Source organism: Ahaetulla prasina, chromosome 14, assembly GCF_028640845.1.
Source record: "Ahaetulla prasina isolate Xishuangbanna chromosome 14, ASM2864084v1, whole genome shotgun sequence".
Classification (NCBI taxonomy): domain Eukaryota; kingdom Metazoa; phylum Chordata; class Lepidosauria; order Squamata; family Colubridae; genus Ahaetulla; species Ahaetulla prasina.
In genome coordinates, this window is record NC_080552.1 from 7390263 (window position 1) to 7404600 (window position 14338).

A 14338-nucleotide genomic window follows, 5' to 3' on the forward strand; every position below is an offset into this window, starting at 1 on the left:
CTAATGTCACCTGGCCACCGGCTCTGAATATTGGCAAGAATGGTACAGTTACACTTGAGTGGGAAAACTGCATTATAAACCTATTGGCACAACCAGGGATGCACTAAGGTGAAGGGACGTGGCGCAGAGCATAATATTCATCGAACAAACTCAGATATATTTGCCACGAGTTTTGAAACATCGGAAAATGACAGTGCTTTGATGCACGAATGACTAGATCTAAAACCAAGAGCAGACTTAGCTCTGAACAGGTATCTCCAATAGGTAAATAGTAGACATTAGAACAGGTTCACCAGCTAACTCTATCTTCTACGAGTAAGATATGATAATTCATGCCCCATATTAATACCAGTCTAATGGTGATAAAGATTCTCATTAGGAAAGCCAAATCCTTCACCCCAGGGCTGGCAATAAAATCGCTCTAGGGGAACTCCATAAGACTGCATGCCAAAAATCAATAACACGCCATTTTATAATTAAGAGACAAAATAAATGCTAAAGGAAAGTCCAGTAAATTAAGAAAAGTAACATCCAGAGAGATGGAAAGTATTGATTGCAATGTACAAAATATGTGAAGTCCCTCTAGCCTACTCTTTGAAGGCAATTAGAATGTGGACAGTTAATTCTATATATAAGCTGGAGGAGAAAAAAAAATCCATGATTATACCATGGACGTGTTATGATATTTGTCATTAACATTTGTCATTAACGGCAAGTAATTTGTTATCAAGCAACCAGTGTCTCTGATTAATCAATTAGGAAAGGTTCTGGCTGGGTTGCTTCTATATTAAAGCTGATTACAGCAACGATCACATTCCCATAAACAAAGCCAGGGGTAAAATGAGAAATTGTTCGATGTCTCCTTTAATCCAAAATGGAAGAAACAGAAATTTATGACCAGGACATGTGGGAGATGACAGAATGTGTGAAATGATGTTGGCATGCAAAAGCTGTGACTTATGCAGGTGCATCAGTTATTGGGACACACATCATAGAATAAACAGGATTGGAAGGGATCTTGGAGGTCTTCTAGTAGAAACCCTACACCATTCCAGACAAATGGTCGTCCAATCTCTTCTTGAAAATCTCCAGTGTTGGAGCACTCACAACTTCTGGAGGCAAGTTGCTTAATTGTTCTTACGATCAGAAAATTACTCCTTAGTTCTAGGTTGCTTCTCTCCTTGATTAGTTTCCACCCATTGCTTCTTGTACTGCCCTCAGGTACTTTGGAGCAGCGGTCACCAACTGGTGGTCCGTGGACCACTGGTGGTCCGTGAGAAAATTTTGGTGGTCCTCAGAAAAATTATTTGCATTTTTTTATATTGCACTAAAAGGGACGCAGTGGCTCAGGGGCTAGGACGTTGAGCTTGTCGATCAAAAGGTCGGCAGCTCAGCGGTTCAAATCCCTAGTACTGCCGTGTAACGGGGTGAGCTCCCGTTACTTGTCTCAGCTTCTGCCAACCTAGCAGTTTCGAAAGCATGTAAAAATGCAAGTATAAAAAATAGGGACCACCTTTGGTAACAGCGTTCTGTGCGCCTTTGGCATTGAGTCATGCCGGCCACATGACCACGGAGACATCTTCGGCCAGCGCTGGCTCTTTGGCTTTGAAACGGAGATGAGCACCGCCCCCTAGAGTCGGCAACTAGTAGCACATATGTGCAAGGGGAACCTTTACCTTTTTCCTATATTGCACTAAATCAGGGGTCCTCAAACTATGGCCCCTGGGCCGAATACATACAATGAACATTTGTATTGCTGCAGAGTCTCCCCCTTGGGGTCTTTTTGTGTGGGTCGGAGGGGGACATAAATTTTGACTCTGGATCTGCTTCACCCTCCTGGTACCTGGCAGCCTGGCAGTACCTGGCCTTGCACTCCCACAGGTCTTCTCTCTGCTTTGAAAGCCTATGTTTGTAGTCCTCAGTGAGGTGCTTCTGCTGAGCCTCCTTCTTGGCCAGATCCAATTTGAACAGAGCCAGCTGTTTTGCCAACTTTTCTCATAGTGGCTGCTTAGCTCGAACAACTGCTTCCTCTTGGAGGAAGGAGCCCAGACGGGCAGGTGAGGAGTGGCTGGGAGGGGAAGGACAAGTAGAGGTCGGCAAGACCATGCCCAACCAGTCTCATGACCACTTAGCCACGCCCACCCAGCCGGTCATTAGGCAGATCATATTAGTGGTCTGCAGGATTTAAAATTATGAATGTAGTGGTCCCTGAGGTCGGAACGGTTGGTGATCCCTGCTTTGGAGAATAGCTTGACTCCCTCTTCTTTCTGGCAGTCCCTTAGATATTGGAAGACTGTTACTGTTTCACTGTTAGACCTTCTAGTCCTTCTTTCATTAATCTAGACATATAGAACTCCTGCCACTGTTCTTCATATTTTTAGCCTCCTATAACTATCTTTTTTTATATAAAAGTTTTTTATATACACGAACAAACAAACAATGCATTTTTGCTGAACAGAGTATTGGCCGAGTCACAAATTTATACATCTTTTAGTTATCTCTCAACCCAATTTATATATTTACTTTTTTGCCATATTCTTTCTCTATAATTTTTTCCCCCTTATTTCTGTTATATAACTAATCTTACCATTCGCCCTAATTTCTAATCGTAATTAATTTTTCTCTTTTTCCCCCCCTCCTCTCATTACTCCCTTCAAGTTAAAACCCTTTAATTTGTCCTATAATTATCTTTATTGCTCTTCTCTGTACTCTTTCTAGAGTCTCTACATCTTTTTCATAACGTGGCAACCAAAACTGGGTGCAGTATTCCAAGTGTGGTCTTACCAAAGCATTATAAAGTGGTACTAACATTTCACGTGATCTTGATTCTATCTCTCTGTTAATGCAGCCTAGGACTGTGTTGGTTTTTTTGACAGCTGCAGCACACTGCTGGCTCATATTTAAGTGGCTGTCCACTAGGACTCCAAGATCATCAAGACTGGTGTTCTCATTTTGGCACCATTGTGGTTTGCTTGGACACAATTGGTCATGTATGGCACTACAGATAATTTTTAAGGGCCTAATAAGGTAAAGGTAAAGGTTCCCCTCGCACATACGTGCTTGTCGTTGCCGACTCTAGGGGGCGGTGCTCATCTCCGTTTCAAAGCCGAAGAGCCAGCACTGTCCGAAGACGTCTCCTTGGTCATGTAGCCGGCATGACTCAACGCCAAAGGAGCACGGAACGCTGTTTCTTTCCCACCAAAGGTGGTCCCTATTTTTTCTACTTGCATTTTTACGTGCTTTCGAAACTGCTAGGTTGGCAGAAGCTGGGACATGTAATGGGAGCTCACCCCGTTACACGGCAGCACTAGGGATTCGAACCGCTGAGCTGCTGACCTTTCGATCGACAAGTTCAACGTCCTAGCCCCTGAGCCACCACGTTCCTAATAGTGCTGCTTAAAGCCATAAAGTGGATCATTCAGCATGGGATGAATTGCTATGGCTGATGTCTTAGTTAGAGAATCTCGGTTCGGGAGTAGAGAAATTGCAAGTGACTCCATTTCTCTAAATACGTAACATGGGAAAACAGGAACTAAAAATAATTCCCATCCTTCCAAATATGAAAATTGACTGCATTGGAAGAAGTTAAAATTTAGTTTAACTCTTTTAATTCGACATCAGCCATAGCAATGCATGGAAATAGTTGATTTGGGCATTAGATGCTAAAAACATATGAAGAACAGTTGTAGGAATTGGGTATATCTAGTCTAGTGACAGGCAGGCTGTCATGTCACTAGGGGTGACATGACAGCAGATTTCCAATATTTGAGGGGCTGTCAGAGAGAAGAGGGGACAATCTGTTCTTCAAAGTACCAGAAGGCAAGACAAGAAAAAAATGGATGGAAACTAATGAAGGAGAGAAGCAACCTAGAACTAAGGAGAAATTTCCTGACAGTGAGAACAATTAATCATTGGAATGGCTTGTCTCCAGAAGTTGTGGGTACTCCATCACTGCAGGTTTTTAAGAATAGGTCTATCAGCAGAAGAGCTTGCCTTTGAAAGTTGTAGGTGCTTCAATCTCCTGTTAAAAATCACTGGAGGTTTTTAACAAGAGATTCAACAATTTTTTTTTAATCTGAAATGGTATAGGGTCTACTGCCTGAGTAGGGGTTTGGTCTAGAAGACCTCTATTCTATTCTATTCTATTCTATTCTATTCTATTCTATTCTATTCTATTCTATTCTATTCTATTCCATTCCATTCCATTCCATTCCATTTATTCTATCCCACATTTTCTATTCTATTCTATTCTATTCTATTCTATTCTATTCTATTCTATTCTATTCTATTCTATTCCATTCCATTCCATTCCATTCCATTCCATTCCATTCCATTCCAACCCGGATGGATGGAGAGAGATAATATGCAATTTGTTGTCAACTTTTTCCATTTCCATTTTAATAAGTGTTGAATAAATGTATTCAACAAAAATATTGAAATAATAAATAAAAGCATTGAAAAAAAAATATTTAAATACTTGAGTGGCTTCTTAATTCCTCATGAGAAAGAATTTTCTGGCACTGGTAGATATTTTGTACTTCTAATTATTATATTCCTAAGTATTTCTGGAACAACTGGGAGAAACCAAGCCCAGCCTTCAGAATGCATTAACGTCAGAGGGCATTGCTAGGGGGCAGGCAGTCACTATAGAAAACTCATTTATCTAGTTTTCACCCTATTTGCTGCCTGAAATAACTTCACCCAGCTGCTTGGCCTCATCGGTGAAATATATTTCAGACAATGCCTAAAGTGGGGATTTCATTTAAGCTGTTTAACAACCTCTGTATGCTACACTTCATTGGCTATGGTTAAGATTGGGATAGGAAACTGTAGAGGCTAAAGGTTCTTTCCTACCCATATCTATGCCGTATGTACAAATGTGGATGTTCATGCTATTGACACACTTGGCTTGCCTGCATAAAACTAGGAATCTGTGTCAGATCTAGAGTTGAAAAGATCCTTTGGAGCAGATACAAGTGGATATTCAGCATTCAATATCCATCATTCCAGGAACTCTTCTAACTAAGCTAAACCAGCTACAGGTACCTGAACAGACTTGTAAGTAGATCATAAGCTTCCTAAAAAACAGGAAGCAGCAGGTGAAGCTAAGCAGAATCACATCAGATACCTGTACAATTAGCACAGCCCCCCCCCCTTCAAGTCTGTGTGCTCTCCCCACTTCTCTTCTCTCTGTATACCAATGACTGCATCTCCAATGATCCATCTGTTAAACTACTGAAGTTCACAGATTACACAACAGTGATCGGTCTCATTCGAGACAATGATGAATCCGCATACAGACGGGAGGTTGAACGACTAGCCTCGTGGTGCAACCAGAACAATCTGGAATTGAACACACTCAAAAAACTGTAGAAATGGTGGTAGACTTTAGGAGAAACTCTTCCATACTTCCACCTCTTACAATACTAGACAACAGTAGAGACCTTCAAATTTCTAGGTTCTACCATATCACAAGATCTAAAATGGACAGCTAACATCAAAAACGTCATCAAAAAAGCACAACAAAGAATGTTCTTTCTGCACCAACTCAGAAAGCTCAGATTGCCCAAGGAGCTGCTGATCCAGTTCTACAGAGGAATTATTGAATCTGTCATCTGCACCTCTAGAACTGTCTGGTTTGGTTCTGCAACCCAACAAGACAGACACAGACTTCAGAGGATAATTAGAACTGCAGAAAAAACAATGGCTATCAACCTGCCTTCCACTGAGGACCTGTATACTGCATGAGTCAAAAAGAGGGCTGTGAAAATATCTACAGACGCCTCGCATCCTGGACATAATTTGTTTCAACTCCTACCCTGAAAACAACACTACAGAGCACTGCACACCAGAACAATTGGACACAAGGACAGTTTTTTTCCCGAATGCCATCACTCTGCTAAACAAATAATTCCCTCAACACTGTCAAACTATTTACTAAATCTGCACTACTATTAATATTCTCATCGTTCCCATCACCCATCTCCTCCCTTTTATGACTGTATGACTGTAACTTTGTTGCTTGTATCCTTATGATTTATATTGATATTGTTTCCTGATTGCTTATTTGTACCCTATAACTATCATTAAGTGTTGTACCTTATGATTCTTGATGAACGTATCTTTTCTTTTATGTACACTGAGAGCATATGCACCAAAGACAAATTCCTTGTGTGTCCAATCACACTTGGACAATAAAAAAATTCTATTCTATTCTATTCTATTCTATTCTATTCTATTCTATTCTATTCTATTCTATTCTATTCTATTCTATTCTATTCTATTCTATTCTATTCCTAGCTCATCTAGTACAGTAGCTTTGCAACCCTAGAAATAAATCTATTTAAGAGGATACCAACAGCATAACCCCATATCTATTTGAAAGCATGTTGCCAAGCCCTTTAACTGGGATCCCATGCTATCGTGCATGGCCAGAAAGCTCACAACACTTTTCAACAGAAGATGCATGTTGCTCATATGTAGTCTGAAGAACTTGTTGATAAAAGCCCAAATAGTACAACACGCCTGTAATGTTAATGCTAGCATTAAGAAAACTGTGCAACCCATGTATTAGAGTAAGGTCTCTATGCAAAGAGTAATACGTTTAGGAAGGGAGGGAAGAAGGGAGGGAGAGAGGGAGATAGAGACTTTAAATTGGCAACTGTCAAGCACCGGGTAAAATTTGGAGATTCAGACAGTTCAAATGGGTATAAAAATTGATTGCAACTTTAAACTCTCTTTAAGAATACGTATAATTGAATTATGTCTGAGACCCATCAAAGAAACGGGCCAACAGCAACCAATTACATCGTTTGGATAATCCTGTTACCTGCCATCACTAAGATTCCATAGCACATGTGCTTACCTGCATAGAATTCTGGACTATAGACTGCACCAACAACTGGATTTAATTTCCAACCTGTAGTAAAGACAGGAAACCAAACTTGGTAAATTTGAAGTTATGGCATGATGTTCTAATTACTGCCGGTTTGTGACTGTACAGTTTTTTTATTGAATATCTTTTAAAGAATTGTATCATGTCCTTCAAAGTGTGTCTTTTCCAGAATACCTTTTAAAGCAGGGGTCTCCAACCTTGGCAACTTTAAGACTTGTGGACTTCAACTCCCAGAGTTCCCAGAGCTTTGCTGGCTGAGGAACTCTGGGAGTTGAAGTCCACAAGTCTTAAAGTTGCCAAGGTTGGAGACCCCTGTTTTAAAGCTTCTTAAAAAGCCACCACACACACACAAAAACACACTTTAAGTGGAAGTGACCATTAAATGAAGGGGGAATATGTGCATCTTTTTATTAAAAAAAAAATACTTTGTATCAGTTGACTTTTTTCTTCAATACTGGGATATAATTTCAGGCCAGTTCACAAAACGGAGGTTCTATTTACCCACTTAATGCAAGTCTGTTAACTCTGCAAAAAAGAAAAAAGAAATACCTTTCTTTTCATTTGATGAACAGAGACAATCTTCTTCCTGGTTTTAAATTGGATGGGCTTAAAAGGACTTTACTTTCACAACACACTAAATCCTAAACCTGGATTAAGAAAACTCCAGTGGTGTACTTATATAACACGCTTGCCCTAATAAATCATTTCACAGCTTAGCGTAATGGCTTGGTTTCCCCAAGAATACGTGAGTTCATATATAAATGAACCACGCCTAGCTCTGACTTCTGGAACATTTTTTCCCCCATAAGATAAGTTCACTTTTTTTTTCTTTTGGTAAGTTTCAGACAAAACGTCAGGAACTTTCCCCAGGTTTTTAATGGAAGATAACAGCAGAATTCAACTTTACAAGGTCTGTCTACCTATTCTCTTATTGGAGTAATTTAGAACACAGTGTGAACTTAATTTTGTTCTACACATAAATTAAAAGAAAACTAAGATGGTTTGGAGCAGGTAAGTACTTGGATGAATGACTGACAGGACCAGAAACCACACTGGCAGTATGTGTGTGAGAGAAATAGGGGGGAGGGAGAGAGAAAGAGGGGGAAAGGGAGAGACAGAAGGTGGGAAAAAAGGAGGGAGAGGGAGGGAGGGAGAGAAAAGAAAAGAAAAAAGAAAAGAAAAAAGAAAAGGAAGAAGGAATGAAAAATTTATTTTCTTCCTCCCAAATCTTCCAAACTGATCTAATCCAAGTACTCAAGCATCAAAAGCCTTTAATTACTTGAAATGTAATTTTCTAGAATGCTTCTTATTCTTCACTTCTGCACAGATAAGCCATTTTGGCTGGGTTTTCCACATCTGTCAAGACTTCTCTGTCAAAGAGGCTGAAAGATAACCTCAGACATTTTAAGTTATACTAATGGCGCCTCAATTTGTCTTCGGGAAGAGAGAGGGGGAGATGGTGCTCGGGCAGATGCAGATCGATGATCTCAGCTGAAACCTGTTCTCATATTTCATCTCCTACCCAATTTGATGGCTGCATCATCTGACTTGGGGAAGCTCACTCTGCAAAGACTTCATTTATCATGAAAATAACAGCAATTAAACTTTACTTTGTCTTGTCAATGAAGTATTTGCTGGCCCATAACTGTGTGGGTTAATCAAGTGTGAGGAGAAGTTTGACATGTACGAGTGAGGAACTGCCAAGGAACCAAGTCTTCACCATTAGAGGAGGTAAATTCACCACTGTGGGTGTAGTTCTCGGAATTTGTCTTGCTGTCACAACACGTACCTCAGGTAGAAACTTCCAGAACAGACAGGAAAGGGGGAAAACAACCTGTCTCTTATATGCAGATAGATAGACTTAGTGCCTGGATGAGGAAGAACTATAATTTAGTGTGTATGCTTATTTAACTTTATCCTGGTTATTAACCAGATGGCTTTCTTCTTATTGTATATGTACATTCTCTTCTAAATTGTATATGTATATACATTGTGTATGTATATAGAATTTACATATACATAAATATAACCAGCCTTTTAGCATTTTTAATTTCATATTATCTGTCAGACCTGGAAGCCATCTTTTGCCTTGGGCCTGCCACATTTACTACTGTGGGAAACTAGTAGGGGGGATTGTATGGAGCACGGGTGATATATAGTCATAACAACATTCCTTTCTCAGAGAATCAAGGACATCTTGCCCTGCACCTGCAGGGGTGTAACTGGGAGGCATCTCCAGTTGGGATGGTACTTTGATTGGGCCATGTGATGGACATGTGGGTGTTGGGCAGGTACTTGGACTTTCCTTTGGGTGGGAAAAAACTGGAAGCTTTGAGATTCGAGTTTTTCCAGATGTGCCAATATGACATCTCTAATAAAGTGGAACTTTGAGGAAACTCAAGCCTTGGAGTTTTATTTCATTGGGGGTGTTACTTGGAACCCTGACATTATCTTTTAGCCATTTTTATTTTTGTCAATATGAACTTTTCTTATCTCTCCTGGCATAGTCACTTAGATGAGGAAAATGCATTCAGTAATCAAGTTTATTGATGAAGGTTTGAAACAAAACAGGTATTACGGTAGAGAGAGGAGAAAAATTCATTACTTCTCTTCTGAATATGAATTTATCAAATTTTGCATTTGCATCCAGAAGGCAAAGCAAAACTTCCTTATCATTTAAAATCTGCAATTCTCCAAATTCCCTATCACAACTCATCATTTTTTTTTAAAAAAGAAAGCATATTAGAAGAGGAAAAAAAGGGGGGAAAAGTCTATTATCTTAGGAAAGTTGGAGCTCTTGAAAAGCTACCGGTAAGCAGGATCAAACCTCCATACGGCTTAGAAGTGAGACCACTGGAAATATACCAGATCGGTAGGGTAAATTTGGAGTTGGGGAAAAATATTACTAAAGGGAAAAAAAACACTACAATATGGTTGCCAAGGTAACTCAATGGACAATTTCAAAAAGTTACCAGTTTGACCCAGAAGCGACTTGACCTGTATTTGTATTTCTATCACCCAGATTTGCAAACAATAAGACGGGTATCCCAATACATGCAAATTATAGACAAAATCCTTAATTAAATTCTGAGTTAATAGATTCTCAAATCTGATGAGTCAACCTTGCCACATCTTCAAAAAGAAGAAGATGGGGAAAAGCAACCTTAACAGCTTCCTAAGGGCACCACCTAGGACAATGATGGCGAACCTTTGCAGCACCGAGTGCCAAAAAGGTCGTGCGGAAATGTCGTACACATGCTTGTGCTTATCGGGGCCATGCTCTGGAAAAGCTGAACTTCCGGGTTCTAGCGCACATGTGCACCCGACAATCAGCTGGCTGGGGCGTATGCGCAGGTGTCGTGTCCCACTCCTCCGCTGACGGCCGGGTCGGGGAAGTCCGTATCAAGCGTGCCTCTGCAGCTCTGCCAAAGTCCTATCAGAGTTCTCAAGGCAGGCAGGAGACCAGGAAGTGACTTCAGCAATCCAAGTTAGACTTTGCCTGACTCAGAGAATGCCAGAGAGCAGATCCTTTATATAGGCCATGGGGTGTGGCTCCATGACTCAGCACTTATCCAGGCCTGCCCCTTCCTTCTTTTTGGTGACGTCGCCTCTCCATTCTCCGGAAGCGTGGGTCTATCTGTTGCATCGTTTTGTCTCCAGCTGTTGGTAATCTCAGCTCGTGGCTGGCTTCAGGCGCACATGCTATCGGAGGGAGGTTTGTTTGTTCGCCTGTCCGGGCATGGTGCCAGGGCTGGGCGCTGGAGGCATGCCAGGACATTCTTCAGCACTATCAGCGTCTGGCAGGAGATAAGAGGGGCCCGGCTGCAGCAGGGGGAGCAAGCAGGCTGGTTTTCAACACTGCTGCACATGCAAAGAGATCACACTCTGAAAAGCCGAACTTCCAGGTTCTGGCTTGCATGCGCACAACACACAGCACCCGATAATCAGCTGACCAGCATGCCTGTGCACAAAGTTTTCGGCACTGCCCTGTGCACGAAGGGCAGCTGATCTTGAGTGCATGCGTGCCAGAAACCCAAAAGACAAACAGGCAAGGCCGTGCGTGCCGGGTAACATAACTTTGTGTGCCACTTTGGCATGCGTGCCATAGGTTCTCCATCATGGACCTAGGAACTCATCGACATTGAGTTAAAACTCTAAAAAGATATTTTCCTCCCTCTACTAAGCAGAGGTTGTGGTTGTGATCGAAAAGCTTCCCAGGGTAGTTTTAGCTGCAAGCATTTGAAAGGAAGATGAGTAGAGAGATTGCCTTTCAGTTTTAAAAATAAATAAATAAATTGGGCTCTCCTCTATGGATGACTTGAGTTGTTGCTACCTTGGACAATGAAAACAAGATATGGCTCTTATTTTTATGGCGTTTTCGAAACTGTTATTCTGAAACTTGCGGTTATTGTACTGCAATCTTCTTTGGCGGTCCTTATCCCTAGAAACTGCTTGGCCGGTCTTCTCGATCTTCTTTCCTAGCCCTTATTCCAAAGGCAAAGCAGAAACTCGGTATTAAGGAGAAAGTTCCCATCTTCTTCACCTTTTTTGCTTCTTCCTTTCTTTGTGTTCCCATCTTCTTCACCTTTTTTGCTTCTTCCTTTCTTTGTATTCCCATCGTCTGAACCTTTGGAGACTCGCCATGTGTCTCTCCTTGCCCTGAATCTCTTCCTGTACTCTCCAAATCACCGCCAGGAAATCTTTCAGAAAGATGGGCTGCTTCTTCTCCTCCCCCCCACTGTCTAAATGTTGTTTAAAAGATGGCTCAGTGGCTAAGATGCTGAGCTTGTCAGTCAAAAGGTCGGCAGTTCAATGGTTTGAATCCCTAGTGCTGCCGTGTAACGGGGTGAGCTCCCGTTCCTTGTCCCAGCTTCTGCCAACCTAGCAGTTCAAAAGCAGGTAAAAAATGCAAGTAGAAAAATAGGGACCACCTTTGGCGGGAAAGTAACAGCATTCCCTGCACCTTTGGTGTTGAGTCATGCCGGCCACATGACCATGGAGACGTCTTTGGACAGCGCTGGCTCTTCGGCTTTGAAACGGAGATGAGCACCACCCCTTAGACTTGGGAATAACTAGCACATATGTGCGAGGGGAACATTTACCGTTTTTAAATGTTGTTTCTGATAGCACGGCTGCACTGTTAGAACAATGCCTGCACCTCAATTTGGCCCTCACTCTTTATCAGAAAGATAATAGCTAGGGCAACCTTTGCACAATTCCATCATTCCTGGTTCCCTGATAGTTCTGTCTCCCTATTTCTCTGGAGAGCAGATTGGGCCTCTGCAATCTGTGATCCTAGTCAACCTTCAGCAATGGGGAGGGGGAGGAAAGAATTCAAAAATTGGGGGCTGCTGAAATGAAGAAAGCTTATAGAAGCCGAAGAAGCTTGCTGAAAGACAGGGGATTTTGTGCGAATGACTGCATGTGAAAAGATTGTACTTTTAACAAAGCCGGGGTTAATAAGAAGAAAGAGATAAAGAATTCTGCTCAAAGAAGGTGTGTGGATATATTCAAATATTTACACCAAACCAGAGGTGTATATAGCCGGTTCGGACCGGTTCAGGCGAACCGGTAGCGGAAATCGCAGGTGGGCCCGCCCACCTGCCCTGGCACTACGCTGTCCTATTTAAGCATGTTTTTGAGGTTGGGTGCATGTGTCAAAGGCATACATGTGAGCAAAGTGCATGTGAAAAGGCCAAGTGCATGCATGGAGGTGGCCGCGGGCACGCTCACATTTTCGGTGCTGGGCGAACCGGTAGGTAAATTATGTAAATCCCATCTCTGCACCAAACTAATTTAACTCAGGGATAATGCACTGTTGAACAAACAAAATAAGACGCATTGACCTGTGACCGTCTTGTTTTTGTTGTAGATTTATTTATTTATTTATTTATTGTTTATATTTATATACCGCCCTATCTCCCAAAGGACTCAGGGCGGTTTACAGGCATTTAAAAGCAAATAAATACAATCTAAAAACAATTAAAAAACTTATTCAAAAGCCTAATAATTAAAAATATAAAAAATAAAACCCAAGTTAAAACCCATAAATTAAAATCTAGCTCAGTCCTGCGCAATTAAATAAGTATGTTTTAAGCTCGCGGCGGAAGGTCCGAAGGTCCGGAAGCTGACGAAGTCCTGGGGGCAGTTCATTCCAGAGGGTGGGAGCCCCCACAGAGAAGGCCCTTCTCCTGGGCGTCGCCAGACGACATTGCCTCGCTGACGGCACCCTGAGGAGTCCCTCTCTATGAGAGCGCACGGGTTGGTGAGAGGTATTCGGTAGCAGTAGGCGGTCCCGTAGATAACCCGGCCCTATGCCATGGAGCGCTTTAAAGGTGGTCACCAAAACCTTGAAGCGCACCCGGAAGGCCACAGGTAGCCAGTGCAGCCTGCGCAGGATGGGTGTTATGCGGGAGCCACGAGGGGCTCCCTCTATCACCCGCGCAGCCGCATTCTGGACTAACTGCAGCCTCCGGATGCCCTTCAAGGGGAGCCCCATGTAGAGAGCATTGCAGTAATCCAGGCGAGACGTCACGAGTGCGTGAGTAATGATGACAACCACAACTCTTATCTCAGTACAGGTCATCCCACGTACAACTGTTCATTTAGTGTCAACGTTACAATGGCACTGAAAAATGTGACCTATGACAGTTTTTCACAGTTAAAACCTTTGCAGTGTTGCTATGATCATGTGATCAAAATTCAGACTCATATTTATGACTGCTGACGTATCCCAATGTCATGTGATCCCGTTTTGTGACCTTCTAATGAGCAAAGTCAATGGGGAAACACCAGATTCACTTAACAACCGGCCTATTAACTTGTCAAATACAGTGATTCACTTAACAACTGTGGCAAGAAAAGGTCATAAAATGGAGCAAAACTCACTGAGACCAATGTCTCACTTAAAGACATAACTGTTGGGCTCCGTTGTGGTTGTAAGTCGAGGACTACCTGTAATGGTATTTGGGGCAAATGTTTTGGGAATAAAGAATGGTCTTCACTTGAATTGTTTGGATTAATTAATAAGAGCTGTGGTGGCGCAGTGCTTAGAATGCGATATTGCAGGCTAACTCTTCCCATTGCCAGCAGTTCGATTCTCACTGGCTCATGGTTGACTCAGCCTTCTATCCTTCTGAGGTGGGTAAAAAATGAGGACCCAGATTGTTGGGGGCAAGAGGCTCAGTCTGTAAACCGCTTAGACAGGGCTGTAAAGGCCTATGAAGCAGTATATAAGTCTAAGTACTATTGCTATTAATTATATTTAAATCAAGGTGGTCCAGGGAGAAAGCGGTCTTTTCCAAGAAAAATTAGAAAATTTTAGAAAGCAGACTTTCTCCATGATGTACTGTAACTAGCTTAATCACGATATGTCAAACCTAGCTCATCTTCTGTTTTTAATTTTGCCACGATGGGTAGAGATATCCATGACAGGATCATTAA

General features: G+C 41.9%; 1 protein-coding gene across 3 annotated transcripts in view; it reads right to left on the bottom strand.

Annotated features, from left to right (window-relative positions):
- Positions 1–14338, bottom strand: part of RBFOX1 (RNA binding fox-1 homolog 1) — a 634773-nt gene that overhangs the window by 166880 nt on the left and 453555 nt on the right. For all 3 annotated transcript variants that reach the window (XM_058157660.1, XM_058157659.1, XM_058157658.1), the window contains one exon: positions 6866–6919. In XM_058157660.1, coding sequence (XP_058013643.1) covers positions 6866–6919 — 54 coding nt within the window. The remainder of the gene's footprint in view (positions 1–6865; positions 6920–14338) is intronic.